Genomic DNA, 24,433 nt, shown 5'->3' with positions numbered 1-24,433 from the left:
GTAGTCGATCCGTACATGAGGTTGTTTTTTTGTTGTAACTGTCGCGGCCAAAAATGGTTGAGTTTTTTGTGCTTTTCTTTTTTGTTGCAGAAATCTACTTGAATTGCCGAAATCGCGATCACGCGAAATTGTCCCGCATTGATGTTTGTTGGTAAACGACACCTTATAGCTGTACTCACGTTCGACGCACGTGAATCGAAAAGGGCTTCGGCTGAACGCGCGTCGTGATCACCTCACGTGACGCGTCTCGGCCCGAATCCGGGAAAAATCTGCTATAACCGTGAAAAATCGCGAGCTCCTTGCGGCGTTTGCTTTGTTTCGCGTTCATTTCTGCGATCGCAAAATCCTGGACGGACTGACTAGTAGCAATACGATGATAGAAATCGAAAATTAATTTCAAAAAACGAGTTATTACTTTTAAAAAATGTTCATTTGGTGATTCTTTATATCAGGAGGCACTTATTTAACACGTATAGACGGGGTCTCCGGTATCAGTGCTTCGTAACGGTACGTTTTCCACTACAGGGAAGTCTTCGTCACGTTCCGGGTTTCTCCGTAAACATGTTTGTTTTGTCTTATTAACGTCAAGAGAGAGAAAACACGAGACGCTGGTGAGGCTACTGCTTATAACGTAAGTGGAACAGAAAATTGTTTTGTGGCCGTTTCAACGCCATTAAATGGTGCTCGCTGTAAGCGTTGCCAAATTGCTGTGGTGTAAGAGGAATAAAACACACACAGCGTGTGCTCATACAGGAAAATAATCAGCACACCGCACCACCCTGTCGTGTTTTATTCCTTATATCGTGTAATACTAACCTACATCGCCACACAACCATGACAATCCAGTCCATTTGGTCAATAAGGAGACGTCACTACGCGTTCGAATCCTTCGAGTCACTCGCAAAGAATCGATTCGCTAGTGAATCACTCATCACTAGAGGGCACATTGCGGAGTTGAACACACAGCCAGGCGGGGATTCCGAGCATGAGCACTTCAGTGCAGACTTAAACAGAGTAAGGACTGAATTTTTTTTTTGGACTCTGCTGACACACCGCTGGACCAGACGACTTCTTACGGACACGAAACCTGACCCCTCGGTATCAGAGGACGGAGCGCGTTTTCCACACGCAGGTAACAAGGCGCCGAACCGAGCCGAGCCGAGCCGAGCAGCTGTTATGAGAACCGATGCCAGGTGTTGTTAATATGCCAAGTGAATTTGGGCGGGTTTTTTTTTTTTTTCTTCTTCAACCACTGCGTAAAACGACCCAGAAGCGCCATAGCTGCTTGATTTTTTTAGGCGACGTCCAAAAACAGCATATCATACAAGACGCACTATTTAGTTGAGTAGTATGCGGATTGGGACGCAGCCACAGGCAGTGGTCAATTGTCATGGTAACCGAGAAAGCTTCATTCGGGGCTCTCTAACTCTGTATTTACCTCAGATCTCAGGTGGAGTACAATTTCGTTAAAGTATTTACTACGACACTGTGTATTTTCATCTTGCTTTGCATTGTTATCCAGTGTGCGCCTTTATTTATTTATTTATTTATTTATTTATTTACAATCCGCACATTTTATTTCTTAAAGGTGATATAGTCGAATTTTTCCCCATGTGTTTCCTGTATAAATAATATGGAATAAATGTATTACGTGTAAAAAAACAAACAAAACAAAAACAAAAAAAAGCATCAACAACGTTTTAACCCGTGACGTTATCAAAAGTTTATTAACTTGCTGAAAAAAAACCACTCGTTTACGGTCCGGAAAGCTTGTTTGTGTTTTACGTCATTTTATAGACGCTATATGAACCAATTAAGATTCTGTGGGCGGAGCTTCGTGTTAAATAAATGTAACCTCACTGTTCAAGACCTAATCTTGATATGGGTGGGGGAACCCGACTAATCTTAGTTAATGTACATTTAAAGAGCGTTTACAATGACGGCTCTGACATAACCGCGTAAATAAACGACTTTATTGCTTGCTAACTTTCTTTCAGCTCTTTAAAAGTTTATAACTGAAGCAGAAGTATTCAGAAATTCCTTGTGACTTTTTTTTTTTTTTTTTTTTTACAATCAAGACATACCTTATGTATAAGTTTAAACTTGGTTCTGGTTAGTTTTAATAATATACAGTAAGTTGTATTGGAAAACTATTTGTTTTTTGGGGGAGGGGTTTACGTTTAAAATGCCAACGCACTACAAACATTTTTAAACCTCCTAAGGCGTGCTATCCAGTAACTACTTGGACGTTATTCAAGGTGTTTGGTCGATTTATGGGGGGGAAATGAGTATATTAAGGAGATTGTAGTTCATAAGATCAGTGCCTCGTAGACATGCGTTTATTAGGAGTAAAAGCTGAACAGGAGATTCAATAGAGAAGCAAAAGTAAGGGTCGAGCACAAGTGCTGTTTTGTTTCCTTTCCGTAAATCACAGTGTCTGTGGATTCTGGACAACGATTATTGTTGTCACGAGGTTTCCTGTGGCTTCAGTCAATAAGAATAGGCTGTAAAGGTCAGAGTCAAAAGGTTACTGGGAGGCTGCTGGGCGTTAGTGCTGCTGCTGCTGTTGGTTCAGGTGAAGGAGAGGAAAGAAAAACAACAACGAGCAAGAGGATTTGTCTTAAAATGGAAATTGGTTGTGATTGATGTTTATCTCGGGCGTGGGATTAAGTTAGTGGCTAAATCACGTCCATCCGTTGGATTTAACGTCGCCGACGTTCCAGAAACTAGGGGCCATGACCTCGGTCTGGTTTCTGTATTCCAAAACAATGTGAAATGTCACTCCTAAAAAAAAAAAAATGAAAAAAAAAATGAAACAGACGAACTGCTAACGGGAGGCTGTTTGGGGAGGGAAAGTGTTTTTGTTATGACCTTTCAGGGGTGAATCAGAGTCAGCGTCAGAGCTGGATGTGCAGTCTGTTAGTAATCACCTCTCTTTTTAGAACGTGAGAGCGAAACGAACTTCCCGTCTCTGTCCCGGAGTCGATGCGCGTTTGCGTCCCGAACCCTCGATCTCCTCGTCCATCTTGTTTACTACAAAAACAATGCAAATCTACATGCTAATATGGAGAAATTGTTTTCGAAGGCGAACGCGCAACACCTTCAGCGCCATCTCCAGGTGTCTTTCCGTTTTTGTTTTGTTTTTTTCGCACAGGAAAGTGGCACTTAACGGGTTTTTAATGGTGCGCTAACCGAAAAGCCGTGGTCTCGGGCTGATTGCGTGAAGTGTGAGGTTTGTGGAAGTGTGAGAATGACTCACTCGTGGTGTTGATGGTCGCTCGGAAAATGTAAATGACCCCATCATCTCTTGTTTTATGCTTGGGAATAGTGCCATAGAGAGAGAGAGAGAGAGCGAGCGAGAGAGATGTGAAAGAGGAAAACAATGCCCGGCAATTCTCACCTCAGAATCATGCCAATGATTCCACTTCTGTCGAGTCTCCTTTACACACAGGAAGACAAACCGTGCATAAATACAAGCTAGTTTGTGCCCACACCGACTGAGATGTATACGGTGTTAAAACTGGTCCGTCATATAGCAGATAACGAGTACAGACGGCTTGGGGGGGGCGGGAGATCTTCTTGAACAAAGGAAATATAGCAACATTAAACCTTAACAGCTTCTTGGAATATAGAGTAATGGACCGACGTGTGCATGATTGCTTTACTATTAATAATTTATCGCTTGCTGAATTTGTGCTCCAGTCCCAGGCAAAGATGCAGGCCAGATAAATTAAGCACGCCACCCTTACCGTCATCACCCATTTAAAAACGGCAGCTGGGAAATATCTGTGCCAGGCAGTGGCATCCACCGAGCGTTCCCACAAGAAGCTCGGCCTTCAAACCTTTCATTTAAACCCACGCTCCTCGTTTCTGAAACGCCGCCCAAGCGGCTCGCCGCTCACTTCGATCCTTTTTGTTTTTCACGGCGTTAGAAAGATCAGCGCGGTCTCCTATAAGGTGCCGTCGTTTTTAAAAAAAAAAAAGGTCACACGTGTAATAGTTTAAACCTCTAAAAGGGAAAGGTGCTGATTATGAGAAACATGAACCTGTTACTTTTGTAGCATGGGATTTTTAATTGAATACAGTCACTGCCAGAGTGGATCTACGACTTCCTTCCGTATATAGGTGTCTAATGAGGTGTCAGGGGGTTTTTAAAAAAAAAAAAAAAAGAGAGAGGGAGAGGGGGGTTGGGGGGGGAGTCACTGAGTTTGATTAAAACACCAAGTGGGTTTCAGGAGTCGTGAATTTTAGCCGTATTTTTTTAAACAAGACATGGAGAAAGAAAAGGGGGGGCGGGGGGTATAAGAGAGGTCCAGCTAAGTGAAATGCCACTCATTCCTGTTGAGTCAAGTCGCGAAGGTGAGTGCCTCGTCTGTGTAAAGCTGAAGGATTGATGCATGAACCTGTCTGCCGGAGAATTCAAAGTCCAAGGCCGTTGCAGCGCCAGCCTATTACCAGCACTGTCCTTCATAACTTCTTAGCTCGGCCGTCCTTTTGGGAACCTTCAAAGCCGAGGCAAGGACACATCGTCTGGTGCAGTAAGCTGTGGCGGGAAGAGATTTACGTAATGACCCGACTTATACGCCCGTGTGTGTGTGTGTGTGTGTGTGTGTGTGTGTGTGAGACTGTACACACGTACACTCCCGGGCCTCCTGGGACATGACGAAAGAGCCGTTCTTTAAAAGCTTTCCTCTAAAATTGCAATTAACTCAAGGAGGATTTTTGAGGATTTCTGAATGAGCGAGGGGGAAAATAGTGAAATTTCCCCGTATGCCATTTGTGAGGTAGCACTTTTGTTGGTGAGATTTCTCTCTTCCAATAAGGAGAAGGGATCTGAAATAAAGAGGAGAGAAGAGGCGAAGAGCTGTGACTTTTTATTTATTTATTTATTTATTTATTTTAAATGTATTTTTATTTTATAGCTTTTCATTGCGGTTATCCATAGCATCACGTCATTCAGGATTTACGATCGATCCACTTAAAGAATCCTACAGTTATGATTAGAAGTGCCCTCCGTAATAATAACAACGTGTGTTTAAATATTCCGGTTAATAATAACCGTTTGTCTGCGCTCCATCCATACGGATGGATATCGGCTGTTTACGGACTCTCTACTTCCACTTCCCTAAAGATCAGATTAGCGAAAGTGACTTCTCTCTTCGTCGTCTTCTCATATCCGCGCTTGAGGGACGCCGACTCGTTCCCCAGTTCGGTCTCTGCTTTTGTCACCGTCCCAGTTAACTTGGTAGTCTCGTCACATCCGCCGTCTTCCGCAGAGCCGAGAAACTTGGCGTTCTTGAAAACGCGGCCTCCCTAAGCCTTTCCAGGCACATGAAAAAGCTGCGAGGGATGAAGTTGTCTCACTTCCTAAAGCTGACTGACACCGAGCTCCTGCTGTCGGAGCACAAAAGCCTCCGCTCAGGGGTTAAAGTGAACTGCGCTGTTGCCCGGCAACAAGGGACACCTCTCCAGCACCGATAGATGGCGGAGAGCGGATATCTTTCCGCGGGTCTCAGCCGGCGCTGATGAAGTCTCGCCACATATTCCTCCTTTGTGCATGCTGAAGAGGAATTCGCTCACACTGGGGCATGTGGTTATGAACGCGCACGCGCAGCGCACCACGCTGCTTATTTTGGCGTCGCTTTTCTCCCAAGCTGTTTCAGCCAGCCGTGATTTTGGCTCAGCGCTCAGCGCGACGTATCGCTCATCCTTGCTCCGTGACTACTTTCCTCGCATCCCAATTAGCAGGCCGAGTGGAACGAGTTAGAGCTCCTACAGAGGGCCGGGAGACGTCCTTGGGCGCCGTGGGAAGATAAACGCGCCCCTCTCGTCCCAGCGAGCCACTTCACGCTTCTCAAGGCTAAGCCACGGGTAGAGAGTAGGCATTACGACTAACCCGACCTTGACCAAAGGATAACCGTCTAAAACAAAGTTCAATCATGTGACCTCGCTCCTCATATAGAACCCGTGCTGGACTTTACGTAACTCTCTTGTTGGAAGAGTCGTCGTCTAGCGATAAGGCGGTTTGTTATCAGCCTGGTCATAGGGTTACGAGCGCTGTAACCCGTGTCGAGCCTTTGGATCTTTTATAATGTTGTTGTTGTCATCGGGCGCAGGAGCGGCGTGGTTGTGATTGTGAGAATCGCTTCGTTTAATTCTACACCAACATCAAATGCAGAGAAAATACAGAAGGAAATTTCTCTCTTGGATTCTTTAGATGTCCCCCCCCCCCCCCCCCCTTCTTTTTCAGAAGCATAAACAGAATCAATTAATTAATCTTGGCAGATGTAACTAGACTAGAGGCACATTTTGTAACACCATTTCCTCTTTAACGGGCTCTTGTTTCCCGTAGCAACCATAACAAAACCATCTTAGATGTACTGGTACCCAACTGAGGTAATTTCTTGCTACTTAAGGACCATTTCCATTGGGCTGAGATTGGGTCTGGTTGAAATACTGGGCACATTCGGTGAAACAAAACGCCTGAATTAGTTCATTCCTCTGGAGGAGCTGAACATGTGACGTGATGTGATGCGCGGAGACGAAACCGTGCGCTTAAATGTGCTAATGCGCCGCTTGTGTAACCATGTTTACATGGCTGAGTTACCAAAGCCAGACGACTTAGCCCGAGCCCCCCCCCTTTCCATTCAGGGCTGACTTTCACGCTCTCACCGAGGCAGGGCCTGACCTAAATACATTTAAATGGGTTTAATAAGGTCACTGAGCAGTGATTCAACAGCTTATGAATGCCTTTCATAAGCGGCGTGATAGACGTCGGAGACGAGCTTGGGGTTTGATAACCGAGCCACAGAGATGCTGGTCACAAATCAAATGCAGTTTACCCGAGCAACTCTATGGTCAAAACTCTGTGGACACCTAACCATCACACCCATGTGGTTGTTCGCCAAACGTTTGCCACGAAGTTAGAGGCACGCGGTCGTCTAGAATGTCTTTTGTTACTCGTTATTACCGCAAAGGGGGGAGTATATCTGGAACGCGACGTTCAACAAGCACGCACGGGTCCGACGGTCAGGTGTCCGCAAACTTTCGGCCACGCCGTGTATTTCTCCACGGTGCTTTTGACGCTTTGACGGAACCCAGGATAGAAATTCGGATCAAGGTTAATGCGCTTCCTTTCTCTTCCAGACCTCTCTAACCACGTAGCATCGCACATCGTTTCATATGTACAGCATGCATTATGGATGTCGGAGGAAGGAACACGGGTTGTTGTGCCGATGCCGCGACCAGGATCGATATCTGACCATCATTACAGGGATCACACAGAGGATCGTCGCAGGGGGCGAGAGAGCTCGCATTATCGGCAAACATCTCTCTCTCTCTCTCTCTCTCTCTCTCTCTCTCTCTCTCTCTCTCTCTCTCTCTCTCTCTCTGTCTGAAAGCAACACGCTCAGACCGAGAAGTGCTGGGGATTTGGAAGGTACACCAGACGTCAATGAGTAAACCTGTCTGTCCGATACGATGGGCATTTCTACGTCCCAGAATCGGGCGCTGATGCATTCTTCACTTTGCTTATGGAGCTCTTCCCAAGCTGGAAGGATGAACAGAATATGGAAAAAGGCGATGAAACGATCGGGCTGCCTGAGTTGAGCTGTGAATCCTGTTTAATTAATTATGAAGCCTGATAAGGGCTTCATATTTCTGTGAGCATGTTCTCGGCGCACTCGGGTTAATGAAGGTAGTCTTTTCTGTCTCGCTGTCTCTCCAATTTTTCATCTCTCTCACTCTCTCTCTCTCTCTCGGATTCTCTCCACTCTCTCCTTTTTTCCCCCCCGCTCTCCTCGAGGTGCCTGATCAAGACTCTGCAATGCTCTTCACATGCTGTCATAGAAAAAAACCCACACTCTCACAGAGGGAAAAGTGGGTCATGGCGACCTATTTTTCTCACAGTTCACGGAGGCAGAGGGTGGCAGAGCTGTCGTCAGTCAGATGGGGAGCAGGGCCTCGTCTCCAGACGCAGCTACATGGAAGTGGGTCAGCGGCAAAGGCTACATCTTGTAAACGACTTGTCGTATTCTGCAGGAGCTTCAAATGAACCGTAAATTATATGCCCCGAGTCGTGCGTGGAGGTCCTTCCTTTTTTTTTTCTTCTTCCCTTCCCTAGTCCATTATACGCGAGCACACCAAAGCCCTGCAGAAATACTCGCTGATAAAATATATAATGCTTCTCTTAGCTTCCTTTTTTTTTTTTTTTTTCCCTTTCCTTTTTTCATTCCACTCCTAGTGCAAGTTTAACCGAACAAAAGCAGACCAAAAATAACCTCCTAAGTTTGCACTCTATGTGCGATATGTGCGACTCAGCTGATCCCAACGTTGGACGGCTTCCCAGTTCAAGTCCGACCGAGTCGTTTTAAATCGTCGCACAGAATACATCATTGCCCTATTTAAGGTTCGCAAAAACAAGAGTGGGTCATTTTAAGTATAGCCTGTTAACTCTTAAGCTTATTAACACGTCAGGAGAAGACTCTCCGAAATATACGAGACCGAGGACCGGACTTTGGAATTTTTCAGAGCCTTATCCTTGGCACCGTGAGTCTTAATGACGCCGTGCGCTATTTGATCGGTGAAATTCCTGCTCCTTCTTATTTCTCCAGGTTGTCCGAGCAGTATGGCATTAGTGAAGGGACTTTGACCCGGTGTGTGTTTGCGTGCGCGTGTGTTTTAGTGCTTGAATTATACTGAAGTGTGACTTGCAGGTCGTGGTGCAGAAGCACCCACAAGCACTTTGGCTAATGGAACCCGACTCGGCTTGTGTTGAAAGGGTGCTATATTTACACAGGTGTGCAAGGCCCTCGAATGAAATGACACGTAACACACATCAGGCTGGAGTGGGGTTATATGCTGAGGATTAGCATCTTGTTTGCCTCCATCGCCACAAAAAAAGAGAAAGAGAGAGAGAGAGATCTGTTGTTACACGCTGTAAAAGAACCTGAAGTCTGACTCATTTCAGCACAAAGATCATTTCCATTAACTAAAGCTCAGAAATGTGATCAAGCCCAGGCCTTCTCGGAAACCGTCATCGGAAGAACGGAGCAGATGGTTTCCAGCAGGACCGCAGAACCCAGGCGACAGCATTACAGTCAGGAAAGGTCAGTCGACATAGCCGGCAGAATGGACTCCGACCCTGCGAGATCTCCCACCAAGAACGCGCATCCTGTCCACGCTTCTGATGAAACGCCTCGTTTCTCCTTTCATGCTTCAGCAGCGAAGACATGGAGGACGTTCCAAATATTTGTTTAATACTCTGAACCTTGGCTTGGCATGCTGGTGCTTCCAAGGGCACCGCATTTGCCTAGTGATAACATTCTCATCATTCTTCAGAACCTACTTGCAGTAGAGTGTTTTGGTTTTGTTTTTTTTTTTTATGGTAAATTATCAGCTCCTTGGAAACGTGAGGCATCCCAGTAGATCGCCACACCACCGACCTGAGGCTCAGTTCGTGAAATGCCTTTTATCGTTCCTCTCCTCCTTGTTCCAGGCGTACTCGTTCTTCTGCAAATCGTGTTGAAGCTTATTTCCAGGCTTACCGTATTCCAAGGTAGGGTCGTGGCTACAAGAGTAAGCTCGTTATTATTCTCCGACGAGGCAAACGAGTGTTTCTTCATGGTCCTTGTATTCTTGGTAAGACATACGTATATGTTTTCGTTCGGTAGAGAACGGGATATCATCGTCGAAGTAGTTTCACCGGCACCTTCAGACGAATCGGAATCCACACCCGCAGTGGCACCAGCGCCATCCGGGATCATGCCGATTGCACCCACCCACCCCCCACCACCCCACACGAAGTCTCCACCCACACTGAATTAGTGGGAATTTGTGTTGGAGGTTAAAAATAAACCAGTCAGACCTTTTGAAATTCTGCCGGTATCTCAGAGTTCACTCGTAAGGTTAGAGATCCAGCGTTCTGATAACGCCGTTCCCACTGGAGGGAGTTGGGGGGGGGAGGGGGGGGCGCAGCCGTGCAGATTGGAAGAGCGAGACACTGAAGGAGATTTGAGATGTCTATCAGACAGCATGAAAGGTTTTTGTCTTGCAGATCCAGTTCAAGGACGCCTGCAGGCAAGGCAGCTTGTGTCATGCTGGCGATGCCGCTCAAGGTCACACACACACACACATAGTTGCCCGTGACATTCAGGAACAACAGGAAATGGGGGGAGGGGAGGAGAAGAGGGGCACTGTAAAATCCATCATCCCCCCCCCCGTGCAGACGGGAAAAGGGGATTTAACCCCCTCAGTGGCGCAGGGCTCCAGGTCCAGATCTGCGGTTTTGTACGGCACAGTAACCTTTGTTTCTGTGATAAAAGACTGCCTCCCACTCTCTGTCTGGCAAATGTGAAAGGAGCCAAGGCGGCTTTTGTAGTGCCAGAGTATGTGTGTGTGTGTGTGTGTGTGGGCGGGTGGGTGTTAACTTGGAAGAAGTAGACAAGAGCACAAGGAGAGGTCTTAAAGTTATTTAAAGAGACAAGCATTGAAATTTACTCGCCACGGTGGCCCCCTCTCCAGCTCGACTTCACGACTGTCTAAACGGTTCCCCGTCGTTTCTTCTTAAATCCTCCTCGCGTTCATCCTTCACGCAGCTTCTCGCAACTCAGCAGAGATTTTCATCAAGTCCGTCGTCAGCACCTACAGCGACGGCGTAGCGCCGTTCGGCTTTTTCAGACATCGGTCCGATTACGACAGAAGTTTGCAGACAAAAGCCTAAATCGGCTTGTCAGAAAGCAGCAATAACACGCTACACGGGCTGTCACCCCCGAAGACATGCGTGACCCAGCTGTGAAGAAAACGTTTGAGATTGAGCTGTTCGGAAGAACACGCGTCATCCAGAAGACACGCTGTCCCCGAGCGGTTGATGAGTAACCGAACGTCCTCTAATCTAACGAAGTATCCGTTCCAAGACGAACCAAACGTTCTAGCAATTTTTAACTTTTTTTTTTTTTTTTTTTTTTAACCAAGTCGATAATCCCTTCAGGATGGATTTGAAGGGCTTGGAACCTGAAGCAACTACTCTGGATTATTTCCATGCTCAAATCTGGGTTGTTTTTTTCCGGGCTTCTTTTTCTCCAGCTGCTTGATTAAACGGTGGAAGTGGACCCTTAGAGATCGATCCTCCAGACCGTAAATCTTCCGCAGGCTGCCCTCCAACTCGTTCCCTTTCATTTTTATAGATTAGCTTTCCCATTACTCAAAACAGATGTGTTTGGAGATGATGGATTGTCTGGATACAACAGATTTGTCAGCAAATTGATATACGCCGCATCCTCGGATGCACCGGCGAGGTAGTGTTTCTCCTTAAGGTTTCCCTGGGACGCAACGTCTCGACTTTACCGACAAGTACTAGTTTTCCCGTTGAGCTTGTGTAACGTCTTGCTCTTGATGGGCTTTATGTAGGCTACAGATGGGTTCCGGATGGTTTTCGAAGACCGGGCTTTAAGAACAAGCCCATGAACGGTAAACCAGTCGACAAAGTCGTACAGTTTTGAACTTGGAGCACCCTGACGTTCTTGAGATAAGCTTCGGATCCCGCTGCAACCCTGACCCAGATAAACTGGTTGTAATAGTGAGTGAGCAGACTTCTAGCCTGTTTGGTTAAGACACTAAATCTTATTCCTTTAATGTTTTAGTTGGGGGGGGGGGGGGGGGGGGGGGGTGTTTTTTCTGAGTTTTGCCTAAATTATTCATCACAGGAAAAAGAACAAGAGAAGCAGATATACTGTGCAGCATAAATATTCCCCCGTCCTTGGGAAGAAACCCACCGTGTCGGTCTTGTGCCAAAGCAAACAGTGTGTTATTCTTCTTACATTCTGGCCTGGTGGTGAGAAGAAGAGAAGCAGGCCGGATCCGGGTTAGCAGGGGCAGAGCCCTGGCCGTAATTGGCACCCGCAGCTGCGCAGACGCTTGACAGAGGGACGGTTTTGTGCAGGCTCCGGTTTGTGTGACAGCTGCCTAATTGGGCATTCTCCCCTCGCAGCACGGCTGCTGACGAATAGAGGAGGATTACAGATGAGGGCACGGAGACCTGCACGACCTTCACCGCCAGCTCAAAGGAGGAGGGAGGGCCCTCTAGGGTGGGGTGGGAGGGGGGTCACCGGAGGATGAGGTCATGAGAAGGTGGAGGTTCTTGCCAGGTGGCAGATGACAGTGTCACATGACAACGGGCTGATGTCAGTGTGTCAAGGGCACTGCTGTCATTGCAGGCTCTCTCTCTCTCTCTCTCACACACACACATACACGCACGCACTGTCCCACAGTCTTTCATTTGTTCTGGGTGTTTATTCTGCCTTCACAGCCGCTGGCTGTCTTCACACATCAGCATAGAGTGTGAGAGCAGAAGATGGCAGTTTCCTGAGTGTGGTGATGTTGAGTTCCTGCCTCTCCCTCTCTCTCTCTCTCTCTCTCTCCCTCTCTCTCCCTCTCTCTCTCTCTCTTTCTCTTTTCTCTTTCTGTCTCTCTGAAACTCCCCCCCTTTTCCCTCTGGTACCGCTTCCTCTCAGCTGCATGCGAGACTGCCAAGGTGAGGTTGTGTCCTCTTGTTAGGAGCGATTAATGGCACTCGTTATGTACATAATGAAATATTCCTGCTGATGCAAAAGGTGCTATTGACTCTCACTCATCACCTTCTGTATTGCTGAGCGAGGAAGATGCAGCCGCTAATTCATGAGCGTTCTCAGCATTATCGATACGAGCCACCAAACAGGGATGCTAGTCCGTGGCTCGTATTGCTAATGCAACCGATTATTATTATTATTATTATTATTATTTTTTTTTATTTTTTTTTTTGTACTTTTTAAACGTTCACTACGTAAACATTTTCACTGCGGCGCTTTTGAATTCTCGAATCCGATTGGTCAGAAGGTGTCGAGTGGGATAAAAGTCACACTCGGTCCTCTCTAATGTGACGTTCGTTTTCTTAAAAAGAGGAAAAACGACGAGAGCGGTGAAGGTGTGGCAGCTGGGAGGGTTTTGCCTCTGCTGTGAACACAAGTGGCAAGTTGTTCCGCGGCATTAAACGGATAGAACGTACGCGTCGTTCTACGGGCGATTTTAAAAATGTCGGCTGATCACCAGCGGACTGCGGGGGATGAGAGGAATGAAACACTTCAGCAAGTTCAGTCGCATGCCTGTCCACGTCACACCACCCTGCAGTCGATTATTTTACAATAACAGCATGTCCCCAAGCGTATTAATCCTTAGATAATATGAAAAACCGGCACATGTACTAGCAGACCTAGTGTTTGTTGATGGAATATATGAGGTAGGTCTTGGATTGTATGCCACTTTCACCGGTGGCGTCGAAATCGTAAACATTTGGCCCGTCATTGATTTGATCGCAAGATCCATCCAACAAAGCAATAGGAAGGAGGCACGTTTTAATGCCCGTCCGAACACATTGGTGTACCGTAAGACGATAGACCAGAACAAGCTAGCGGGCGGGAAAGAAGTAAGAATCACAGATGTTCAGTGGTACTGTGTGTGACAGACGTTCCTGTCAGGCTCCAGTTCGCCTCTCCAATTTCTCGCCCGAGGTGTGTGTGCTGCATGCCTAATGAACGTCATTTTAATGTCTCACAGCAGCGACGACGGCTCCGTGCAGCTGCGAGACACTCGAGAGAGTCAAAGTTTGTCCAATAATATCCATCGCAGCTGAGACGGAGTGCCGTTTGCCGTGAGGGCGCGCGAACGTGAGCGTGGACATACGAGAGCTTTTGCTACAAGAGAAGCGAGGCTGTGTGCGAGGTTACCACAGATTAAACCGTAACCTTGTGGTATAATGGGTGTAGCTTTGTGCTGTCTGAGACCTCTAATCCTGTGCCCTGGTACACGTGGCCTTGATTAGCAGCAGAACAAAACAACATGCCCTCCTTTACCACTGGCACCGGTCGAAATGCATAAATACGTGGGCGAGGATAAACGGAGATATGAGGATGGCGAGTGTGAGAGTGTTTGAATGCGCGCGTGTGTGTGTGTGTGTGTGTTGGAGAGAGATCATTAGCATTCAGCCAAAGTAGCCTTGTCAGTAGGGAAAATTGATCGGCACACTTTACCTGTGTTCTTCGTTCGCAGCTCGGCAAAAAGGTAGCGCTACTACTTCTTGTTCAATTAGATCACAAGATATGAGCGCCGTCCGAGTGAGTTTCACTGTTGGGATGATGGAATTATGATTTTTTAAAATAATATTGATGTACTCAAAGGCAATATATATATATATATATATATATATATATATATATATATATATATATATATATATATATATATATATCCTAAGATCTGATGTTCTTTGTCGTCGAATGCAAGTTTAGCAAAAAAATTTAATAAATTGGTGTAAATAAACACAGATTAAAAATTTCTCATAATGTTTTAAATTAAATATCAGTTTTTGAATTAAATAAACACTTATAAAGAGTATGGAGTTGTTGTTGTTGTTGTTATTATTATATGTTAGTGGTGTGTATCGTGCATGTTGTACACTACGTAGGTTCTGTAACACTATGTAGTGCGCATGCACAGTAACTAGCCATTTTTAGCCAAATTACGACTAGGTGTGGGTGTGGGTGTGTGTTTTTGTGTATGGTGTCCTGAGATGGACTGGTGTCTCTTCCTGGGATGAGCTCCAGATCCCTGACCCTGACCAGGATAAAGCGCTTCCTGAAGATGAAAGAATGATCGAAAAACTTTGTTTGTTTGTTTTTCTAATGGAATTTTCCTGTACTACACGGTGCACTGTTGACGTGGTCGTACTAAGTGTGGTCTACGATACATCTCTGGGGTCAGGTGGTATAGAAAGTGGTGCGGCGTGCCATCTTGGGGAGTTTATGCATGGTTTTTGGGACGGAGCCCGAGTTCAAGATCAGTTTGGATAACTGGGGTGTTATAGGGACGGAGGTGATGGATGGACCTGGACTTGGCAGGCTGAATTTCAACAGAACTGAGTAATAGGTAGGTGTGTGTGTGTGTGTGTGTGTGTGTGTGTGTGTGTGTGTGTGTGTGTGATTGCTCAGTCTCAGATGAAGTAATGGAGTCTGGAGGAGTCAGAGCTTCAGTGATTAGACTTGGAGTGTGTGTGTGTGAGAGAACGAGGAAGAGAGAGCAGTTTCAAACGAAGTCTGTAGGAGTCTAAACTCTAGTGATTAGAACAGAGGAGGCGTGTGGGAGGAACGGCTAATCACATTTCGGAGGTCTGGCATTTCATTGGCTGCTTCTCAATGCCACACTTGCCAGCTGGCTCGATGCTACCTGAGGCTGGCCCGAGGAGGTTACACACAATCGTTTTGTTTTTTAATAGGTTAAGTGCACTTAACTGATTAGAGACGTAGCTCACGCTCGTGTGTATATATATATATATATATATATATATATATATATATATATATAACGCCCGCGCACACGTCAGGAACAGGTGCCTGCCGTTCAATCTTCCTGCCGCTAATGGATACTCGTTCTTTCGTTCAAACCGCGACTCAACCTGGGCGTATTCCAGAGACGTTCTCGGCCCGTCCCCGCGACACATCCGTTACGCTATAAATCAAACATCCAGTCAGATCAGCAACATTCATTTTATGTCCTAGAGTAGTGCAGACAGGCATACACAACTCCAGCGATCAGCCTTGACTATTCTCAGCCTTTCTAGATAAAACCGTAGGTGATCCATCATCTCGTACATATCTGTCCCTTAAGAGCACCTTGTGAAATGAATATTTAATCGAGACAGACGTGGATTTATTGCATTGCTACGACGGCCTTTTTGGACAGAATTCACCTTTTAACCACCTTTTAAACCACCTCTGTTCAGTCCGAACACCGTCGAGTATCTTGAGTGGAGATCGAATCCATCTGATTGATTTACAAGATTTTAAAAAACTAAAAAAAATTTAACGGAATGGGAATATCTGCAATTCAAACCGGAAACACGGCATTATTTACGTTTAGGTAGAAAAGTCAGGAAGGCGATGTCCGGTGTCTTCATGACCGAGCGTTTGGCTAGAGTTTATGACGAGGAGAATCAAGAAGAACGTTGGTCTGAGTGAAGTCATGTAGGTCAGGGATGGATGTGGTTCGGAGCTGTAACGTGGGATAGTAATGAACACGGTGTGGCAAAGGGTTTAGGTAATAGTGTGTGTGTTTGTGTGCGTACGGGCGAGTTAGTAGAACGTGCCTCTTTGAAAATCGGTCAGTTCGGTCTAGATTTATAACCATTAATAACCGTGTACAAGTTCCTGTGTGCATAAATCATGGATTTTCCTAACCAGATTAACTTCCCTTCGGCGATTGTACAGATTTTTATTCCCAAGTGGTTACTTTTTCCGACAGTAAGAATCCCGGGTATAGTAGCAGCCATCTTGTGACCGTGAAGTCGATTTTCAGCGACGCTCTAGCCGCGTGTGGCGTAACCGAACCCGCGAGAGAGTCCTCGCTGCTGAAACCGAACGTACATAACGTTGTACAACATGAAGCAACACGTTGAACACGCAGCCTGAAATCCCCAGGCTTGGACTTTTTGTTCTGCAACGACGGGTACTTGGGCTCTGAAAAAGAACGTATTCCTCTGTGTTTCGTTAATCAGAGTAACCCGATCAGGAAGGAGAGTCCTCACCGTCTAATATTGGTATATTGACAATTCGGTAGATTTTCAGATCGTCTCTGAAATTCTTCCATCGTCGAGATTTAATACGAAGCCTGATAAAATGTCTTTATTTGTCTCGGGCTTCCCAAGGCGACGTTCGGTCTGGTATTAAAGTTTCCCAAATTTCTACAATTGTGTTGGGTCAGCTCGCAGGCCTGTTGTTTTATTTAATCTCACCGAACGGTATTAAATTTACAAATGCCTAACCAAAGGAGCCCCATAGAGTAGCTGGCGCAACCCCAGCCTCAGATAACATCATCGAAAAGTGTTTAGCCTTGGGTGCCTCCTTTAGATTCCTTTAACCTTGACTTACCATTTAATGCGGCACACTCGTCTGCCAGCCCCATGTCCGATATTAGTGATATACACAGCCAGGGCCGCGTTGTCACTTTTTATTAACACTGAGCGCTTTGCATGGGCACCAGCTGTTGCATCAACGTGAGAGTCTGGAAACGACCTTGACTTCCACCACGAATCACATGGCTTTTTTTTTTTTTTTTTGCTTTTTTCCCTCCCCCCCCCCCCCCCCTTCTCTTTTTCGATTTCGGACACATTTTAAATAGCTTAAATGGGATTAGAGTTTTTTGACAACGGAAGTAATTTATTATCCCTTTTTCCGGGAGAAGAGAGCATGTTGCAATTAATCTTGTACTCCTCACGTTGAACGATGGAGACTGGCTTTTAGATATCCAACCCCTGACATTTGCATCAGGTCCAGCCTTCGCAGCACAGACCATTTTCTCCCCAACTCGGAGCTGGAAATTGCCTCCCCGCCACTGATAATGTTGTGACCTTCCTGTTCTTGGTGTCTCAGAAAGTGAGGAAAGGCACCCCGCGATGATAAAGCATTCGCGCCTGCCGCTGCTTTTCTCTTGCCACTGGCGAGTCGAAATCACTTAAAATGCTGTTGGGTGTTATTGGTTGACATTGTCAGAGATAAAGGATAATTACTTGGAGGCTGGGAAGGAGACGGAGACAGACACGGCGAGACGGAGAGAGAGAAAGAGACACTGTTGCCCTTTATGTCCAGCATGGTGGGGCGTGGAAAGCCACGGCCCGGTGTGAGAGGTCAAGTTTAGTAGGTATTTCAGGTATTACACCCATTTCCCTGTCCTTAGCCACACACCAGATCCTATTGAGTTTCACACTGCCATAATGGGGCTTTGTCCTCGCAGGTATTTCCATACGCTGGCCTACGCGACATAAATTCAGTCTTCACACGGCCCTTTCAGAAGCACCCGCATCTTTCCTGGTAAAACACATGTCTGGTGCAATTTGATCTGGTTTAATCTGGTTTTAATCCTGCTCTGGAAAGGGCTTGGGATTCATATATTTTCTTTCTTTAATCTGTTTTGCTTCTGACTGTATTTTCTCCACTTGGTTAAAATTCAATTTTCTTTCTTTCCTACTTTAAAAAAATATATATATAAATACCCTGCTAACCTGAGTACAAAAATAAATCAAGCATGTTTATTGGCCTTCAACATTACAGTGCTGTTTTTTATAACCCGAGATAAGCCCGTGGCAAGGAAATAGTCTTAATCCTGCCCGTTAAGATTAGTCCGAGAAGTCAGATGGTCCAGTGTCTTTTGTTGCTGTCAAATTTGGGTCATTGGCTTAGGATAGCACTGTAACTGAGACCGGTGGCCTCGTCTGAAATAATTCATTAACCAGGTTTCCTCTCCGCTGTGCTTGTTGTTTTTCAGCCTTGAACTTGTTGACTAACCTTTCAAATTCGATGTAATTTGCATGTGATTTAAATGTGTGGTCCTAGAAGAAGACTCAGCCAAGGTTAGCCTTAACTGACCAGGCTAAACCCAGTTTTGCACAAAAAAAAAAAAGAAAGGGAAATAAGAGCACTACGTTTGGTTTTTTTTTTTGTTTTTTTGCTTTTTGTTTTTTTGTTGCTGCCACGGGTTCTAATCAAGACTCTTTCTCGTGAGCTCGTTCCGTGAGAAACATTACGCTGATGCCGGAGGCAGGAAGATTTGAAGGATAAGACAACTGAACGGCTCATGGGGAAAGGTGGAGTGTTCTGTATTAATTAACCTTTGTGGCTGTGGTCCTGACAGTAGGGAAGTGAGGGCTGTTTGTGGAGCCAGAGCTGACAGGGTTCACGTCCAGGGTCTCCGAGCACACAGCACACCGGCAGTGTCATGCTATTTGACAGAGCGTGAGGTCTGATGCTGTAGCTCCGCCGAGCCACATCCTGGCAGGTGCACCAGGTCTCTCTGTATCTCCTCCCACTCCTGCTCTTTTACACCTGCCAGCTTTCGCCAAGTGTTAAGAGACCGATGATGGGCGGCTGCAATCCGAACGAGCTTTCACACCTACGGACTCCGGTAATGCCAGACGGAACGCATTAGAGCTAAACACGCACTCGGTGTGTGTCAGAAAGGAGATGCACTTTGTGTTTTAATCTCACCTGCTACGTGTTCTTGCTTTAACACTTATCCTATCCTAGTGAGACACCTCACATGAAGATGTCAAGTCTCTTTTAGGGAGAGCTATCCAATTGAGTTGACAAGGTGTGTGTGTGTGAGGGGGAAAAGGTAGCTATACGTCATGGCATTTACTAGCTCGTGTATGTGCTGTGTACATGAATTCGTTGTGACACTGGCTTCCGAGGGAAGTGACAGCTAAGAAGGAAGTATGGCAGAGGGGACTGACCTCTGAATCTGCTGGACACTCAGGGACTGCCACACAGCCACAGTGCGAGATAGGAAGATAGCTGCAGGCGAGATCACACTGCATATTGCTGGGATTCATATCTCCCTTGTACTGCCAGGTCGAGTGAGCAAGAGCAGTTAACACGGCCACGGAGTTGCATCACTTAGACAGGGCTTTTTTCTCGTCTTCCCCACAGCGCGCGCGATACTGAGTATCGGGCAACAGGGAAAGTCTACTGTGCCTCTAATGCAAAGCATAGTCCGTGGCCATCATGGTCGCAGTGAGTTTTAGATCATTCCCAGTACACCCTGTCAGCATTTAAATAGCTACAGGTCAAAGTGACCCTTTTTGCACTGGTCCAGATCCACTCCTCTCGCTCAGATCCTGTGGTAAGGTCAGCTCTTTGCTTATTGCCTGCCTCTATCACCATGCAGGAGAGAATCGCGCGAGCCGTGCTTTGAGCGCGTGTGTGGGGATAATCCGCGGAAATTCTCCAACTGATGAGCAGCGCAGTGCTCGAAAGCCCTTCACGCATGAGAGCAAGCAGAGAGACATTTCTCGAGAGGTTTGCTGGAAGTGTCATAGCAGGACGTGACAACGCATAGAGTGGGCTTTGCTTGGATTTACTGACATAATTCATGTAATCTATAGCATCCTGCTGTTTTTCCCCCGAGTTGATCCGCTGCATGCTGCCTATGGGGAATACTCTGATCTTTTTTTTTTCCTTTTTTTTTTCTTTTTTTTGACAAATTGTTACACTAAGCATGTTTTGACTGTAGTTAATTATGTATGTTTTTCATCAAACACGCATATATGAAATTGAATGTATTAAATCAAGTGTCGGTCGGAGAGCTTTTTTCTTCTTCTTCTGCTTCTTCTTATTCTTCTTTTTAATTCCAGAAGTAAACTGAAGGGTTAGGGTAGGACGCTGCATGAGCTCGGCTTGAATGCGTGATATGTAACAGACTCTCAGTCGTGTGCTGTCATGTAGAACTTCCCCTCATACTCTTCTCTGTTTGCTCCCTCTGCTGCAGGTTCTCGTGTGGCCCAGTCTGAGAGCACAAGAGCAGAACGACAACACAGAGCCCCTGGGACCTTGTGACAGACATCCAAAGTATTCAGCGGCATGGAACGCTTCACCGGGATAGTAGCGGAGAGGATTCGCTGAGTCCTCCCTGGCTGTGCGTCTATGCTGGAAAAAGTTGGCTTGTCGCAGACCTACAGAAAGGAATTCCAGCTGAGTCGATGTGTGATGGAATTTCTAACATCCAGTGCTTCAGTCTGTCAAACTTAAAAGAGGACGTATCGGGTCCCTCTTTAGGCATTAGGGCTCTTCATCTATGGCACAACAATCGAGAAGACATTTTCAGTAGTCGTCAACAACCACACAAGGCGTGCCTACTATTGAACATGACTTATGGGGAGGAACCTGGCCCTGAGACACACCAGGATTCTGCTGTTTTAACGTATCTGGAAGGTTTACTAATGCATCCGGTTGCATCTGGGCCTGGTGCCACGGCAACAAGGAGACCGGAGGCTGGCGGCAACAATGGCGAGGCGGGAAACCAAGGGACCAGAGGCATTCAGATACCCAATCACGGCTCTAGCCCTCCAGGAGCGGCTTCCCAGCACCTTAAAAAGGCCAGACTGTTGCGTTCGGGAACCTGGAGTGAGATAGACAACCAGAAAAAAGACCTTTCTGCAGCGCAGGTGAACGGACAGGGCAAAGAGCACCATAGGATAAGTCTGGATAATTCTGCACAGGGAGAGAGCACGCTGCTGGCCTCTCTGCTCCAGTCCTTCAGCTCACGACTGCAGACAGTAGCCATGTCACAGAGCATTACTCAGAGTCACAAACAGCTAGATGGAGAGAGCAGCGACAGATCACCTACTGACAAGGACACCTTACAGGGCTACTGTACAGCCTCCAGCCACCTCAAAGGTCTGATAAGGAAAAACAAGCAACAGAGCCACAACACTGTGCCTTACAGTCGTCGCAGCAGCCAAGACCGTTGCTCTCAGTCTCCTCGTTCGTCACAGAGCTCAGTGCCTGACAGAGTATCCTGTGCAGAGAGATTGAAGGCTGTGGCCAGTCTTGTAAAGAGCCGATCTAGTCCCGCTCCTTCTCCCAAACCCAGTGTGGCCTGCAGTCAGTTAGCATTGCTGCTCTCCAGCGAAGCCCATCTGCAGCAATATTCTCAAGAACAGGCCTTAAAAGCACAACTGTGTGGCCGATCAGCCAGCGAGAGACTGGCAGCCATGGCCACTCAGCAAACTAAAGACAATAGACCACCCAGCATGGGAGAGTCTGTATTTGCTCCAGACATGTTGAGCCCTTTTAACACTCTAAACGGAACACTCCCCTCGCCAACATTAAATTCCAGCCAGAGAAGCCCTTCTTTGAGCCTAGGCCAAAGTGCGCCCAGCGGCTCCCCTCGGCCCTCTCCTCACACCCCTAAAGAGAAGCGTCCATTTGACAGGCACAGCAGCCGGCCCCCACAGAACTGCAGCAGCTTGCTTCTGCTCCTCCTTAACAACCACAACTCCCAAAAGCATCTCACTAAGAACGGCCACCTGGAAGATGACTTCACCGCTCCTCCTAGCCAAGCCTCCTCTCATCAGTCTGACAGCGAGTATTCCAACCCGGAAAACAGCTTGACCAAAGACAGCAGTGACGCAGAGAGCTGCTACTCCAGTTGCTCCCCTATTGACCTCTCCACGAGGAGCCGAGTTTCCAGCCAAAAGTCAGAGCCCCCCTCCTCAGCCTCGTCTTTAGACAAGCTCACAGAGACGCTTATAAGCAAGTGGAAGACAGAGACTCTCGGGGCAAAGGTCCCTGAAGCCAGGGAATTGGAAATGATCCCAGACATGACATCCCATCATAAGGTTACCCTCATGCAGTTACTGTTGGATCGCAGAAATAATGAGATGGTAAACAAAATCGCACCTCTTCCTGATTTGCCGGATGACGCCACCCTTCGAAAAGCGACCGTAAGTCCACTTAACCGGCTTGGAACACTGGAGGAGAGCAGAATGCAGAACCCTTTTGACCAGCTGATGGGCAGAGGTCTGTCCACATCTTCCCTCAGCGGAGATACAAGCAAGACTCCTTCTCCTTACTCTTATTCTTCACCCCTTGTTCAGTCCAGTCCTCTGAACCTGTGTAAGTCTAAACAGCACGCCAGTGAAAAGTTAGTGGAACCTGCTTTCACAGCCAGTAAGCTTTTACAAAATCTGGCTCAGTGTGGTTTGCAGAGTGTATCCCCCTCACCCCCTCTGCAAGCGTGCAGGCCACCGAGCAAACGGCAAAGCCCGGAGCCTGACCTAGACAGATCTCAGACTCTTCTGGATAGGGTTGCTGTTCCGATAAAAAGGAACCAGACCCCTTTATTTGAACCACCTCCTGCCACTTTCTCACCCTTTACCGGACCAGAGCGCTCACCTCCGGCACCGACACAAATTGAAAACCTCCTGGAGAGACGGACCGTACTGCAGCTGCTGCTTGGTTCTGCTTCCCACAAGGAGAAATCTACTGAGAGGAGAAGCACAGAGGTGGCTACGGGAGTCCATGAGAAGCCTCCAGGGGCTTATTTTCTATGCGACAGCTCAAACGGGCCGTCGTTGAACGCCATGGTCAAAACAGAGCCAAGAGACGAGGGTCTTCTCTCGGACGGCTCTGACGATGCTGGACGGCATTGTAGATCGGGGCGTGAAAGTCACAGCCCCATCGTCGAAGCACACAGCAATGTTAAAGAAGAAGCTAAGTATGGGCTTCTCAGCCAGCTCTTGAAACAGAAGACAACTACCTATCATTCGAGTCCACGCACAGAGCAGATCGTGAGCACAGTGAAAGAGGAGCAACAAGATTATCAGGTGCCTCTTCCTAAAAAGAGGAAACTTTGCTTGGAGTTGGCTGAACACCTGAGTAAAGAACTTTGCCAGAGACCGTTGGATACTGTGAGTGAGTGTCTGGTGTCTGGAACACCTGAGGCCCACAATAGCAGAAGGCTGCCAAGCCCGAAAGAAGAGGACTTGTTCATCAAGAGTCCTGCGAGTAAAGTTCCCACGAGAGACAGCCAAAGCTTCAATGTTTTGAAGCAGCTCCTTTTGTCAGACAACTGTCTGAAGGAGATATCTCCGCCCCGGGGGGTCCCTAGTCCCTTACTCCCTCAGGCAAACTGCAAAGCCAACGGGAGCTTCAGTCAGCCCAGTTACAATCATGAACTTGTGAACTTTCCATGGTTTCCCCAGACTCTTAACTCAGGGCCTGGTCGTTTTAATCCGCTCTCCTCCTCGCCGGTAAACGGCATCCAGGGATCCGCTTGGGATAAGACCTCCTCCCCCAGACCCAGTCCCAAATCTGTGAAGAAAGAAACACAAAGCTCACAAAGATGGACACTTTCTGGGGAGGATAAATGTGAATCCAGCTCTGATTCTCCACCTCTAATGAGGTCTAATCCTATACTGTACTACATGCTCCAGAGGAGAAACAGTCAGCTCAGAAAAGAGGTGGAGGATCACGCGCAAAGGACGCACTGCGGGGTTACAGTGAAAGTAGAGCCATGTGCCAATAATCGGTACTATGACGCCAGACTAAGTACAATTTCTCCAGTTCAGATACAAAGACAAGGCATCGAAGGCGAACACCTTAGTGGGCTGTTAGAAAAACCATAGATCCGAACTGCCAAAGAACGAAACGGACACCTTTTCGTTTTGTTTTCGTTTCGTAACAAACCGCGAACTATGTATCCCTGACCACTTTTTATTTCACGTTAACGAACGCCGTATAACAGCGACACAGCGGTCATACATTACAGACTGAGCGTGTCAGGTTTACGCCACTCGACGCGTCACGTTTCTTTCCGACCGACGTTTGTACAGGTCCTGTTTCAGTGCAGTTCGTTCTCCTTTTTTTTTTTTTTTTTTTACATCATAAGACGTTTTCTAAAAAGAGCATCCTAGATATACTATCAACGACTCCAAAAAACGTCACCGTCGCATTAAGTCTCATATTTATTTCCGCACACGTCCCGCTTTTCCGAAGCACAAAGTTCTGTTAGATGCATGAGTGCCATCCGAGCATCACATCACAATAAAGGACAATAAAATTAACGGAACTCTTTA

At 46.8% G+C, this 24,433-nt stretch overlaps 1 protein-coding gene across 1 annotated transcript in view; it reads left to right on the top strand.

The window, feature by feature from the left end:
* Window positions 1-932: 932 nt before the first annotated feature.
* nrip1b (nuclear receptor interacting protein 1b) overlaps window positions 933-24,433 on the top strand; it is a 24,776-nt gene continuing 1,275 nt past the window's right edge. Inside the window, exons 1-2 of the mRNA XM_017489835.3 lie at window positions 933-1,132; window positions 20,344-24,433. The exon at window positions 20,344-24,433 is cut by the window's right edge and continues 1,275 nt beyond it. Of these exons, the coding sequence (XP_017345324.1) occupies window positions 20,555-23,983 (3,429 nt within the window). The 5' untranslated portion in view covers window positions 933-1,132; window positions 20,344-20,554 and the 3' untranslated portion in view covers window positions 23,984-24,433. The remainder of the gene's footprint in view (window positions 1,133-20,343) is intronic.

This window comes from Ictalurus punctatus, chromosome 16 (assembly GCF_001660625.3).
Source record: "Ictalurus punctatus breed USDA103 chromosome 16, Coco_2.0, whole genome shotgun sequence".
In the NCBI taxonomy this organism is placed as follows: domain Eukaryota; kingdom Metazoa; phylum Chordata; class Actinopteri; order Siluriformes; family Ictaluridae; genus Ictalurus; species Ictalurus punctatus.
This window is presented reverse-complemented; position numbering and strand designations above follow the sequence as displayed.